The sequence below is a fragment of the Apis dorsata genome, unplaced genomic scaffold (genome assembly GCF_000469605.1).
Source record: "Apis dorsata unplaced genomic scaffold, Apis dorsata 1.3 scaffold_236, whole genome shotgun sequence".
Taxonomy (NCBI): domain Eukaryota; kingdom Metazoa; phylum Arthropoda; class Insecta; order Hymenoptera; family Apidae; genus Apis; species Apis dorsata.
In genome coordinates this window covers 330,292-330,867 of record NW_006263517.1, presented here as the reverse complement: position 1 = coordinate 330,867, position 576 = coordinate 330,292, and the positions used below count along the sequence as shown (strand labels likewise).

At 47.2% G+C, this 576-nt stretch overlaps 3 protein-coding genes across 3 annotated transcripts in view; 2 read left to right on the top strand and 1 right to left on the bottom strand.

The window, feature by feature from the left end:
- The window catches only part of LOC102676375, a 17,196-nt gene that overhangs the window by 422 nt on the left and 16,198 nt on the right, over positions 1-576 (top strand). The window lies entirely within an intron of this gene.
- The window catches only part of LOC102677386 (chromatin assembly factor 1 subunit A-B), a 15,826-nt gene that overhangs the window by 12,336 nt on the left and 2,914 nt on the right, over positions 1-576 (bottom strand). The gene's annotated exons all lie outside the window — the stretch shown is intronic.
- Positions 1-576, top strand: part of LOC116185648 (Krueppel-like factor luna) — a 2,949-nt gene that overhangs the window by 768 nt on the left and 1,605 nt on the right. Inside the window, exon 2 of the mRNA XM_031510546.1 lies at positions 413-573. Within this exon, the coding sequence (XP_031366406.1) occupies positions 413-573 (161 nt within the window). The remainder of the gene's footprint in view (positions 1-412; positions 574-576) is intronic.

The window sequence follows — 576 nt, the reverse complement described above, 5'->3', positions numbered from 1 at the left end:
TACCATAACGATCCCAAGAAAGAAAATAAATAATAAAAAAAAAAAAAAATAAATAACACAAAGCAATATAATCGCGCTCATCCACGTTTTCCTCTTTATTTTCACTGCCGATAACTCGAAATAGAACTTAATGTTAATCAACAGATATAGAGCGTTCGCGCCGCATGAGTTATTGTCGGTATCTCCAAGAAACCGGCACGATTAATCCGAGACAAGTGATTCCTCCGCAACAATAAACAGTTCTCGAGTTAAATTGCTCGCGAATCGGCAAATTTTTCTCTCCTGATTATCGCCCGTACCGCCAATCCTTTCAACAATCCGTCTCCTCCATTCTCTCTTCTCCTCCCCTCCCCCCCCCTTTCGTTTCACATTTTTCACCGTTTCGTATTTCCCTTTCGTTCTCGATCGACAGATGACGGACGAATTGCTGTTCTCCGCGTTGGGCCTGTCCATGGACACGGGCGTCGAGAGGCAATTGCTCTCCTCCAATCCGGCCACGTACGCGCTCGAGTACGAGGGATCGTCCTCTTGCAGAACGACGCCGCACAGCGACGACTCGGAGACCGGCGATCCCCA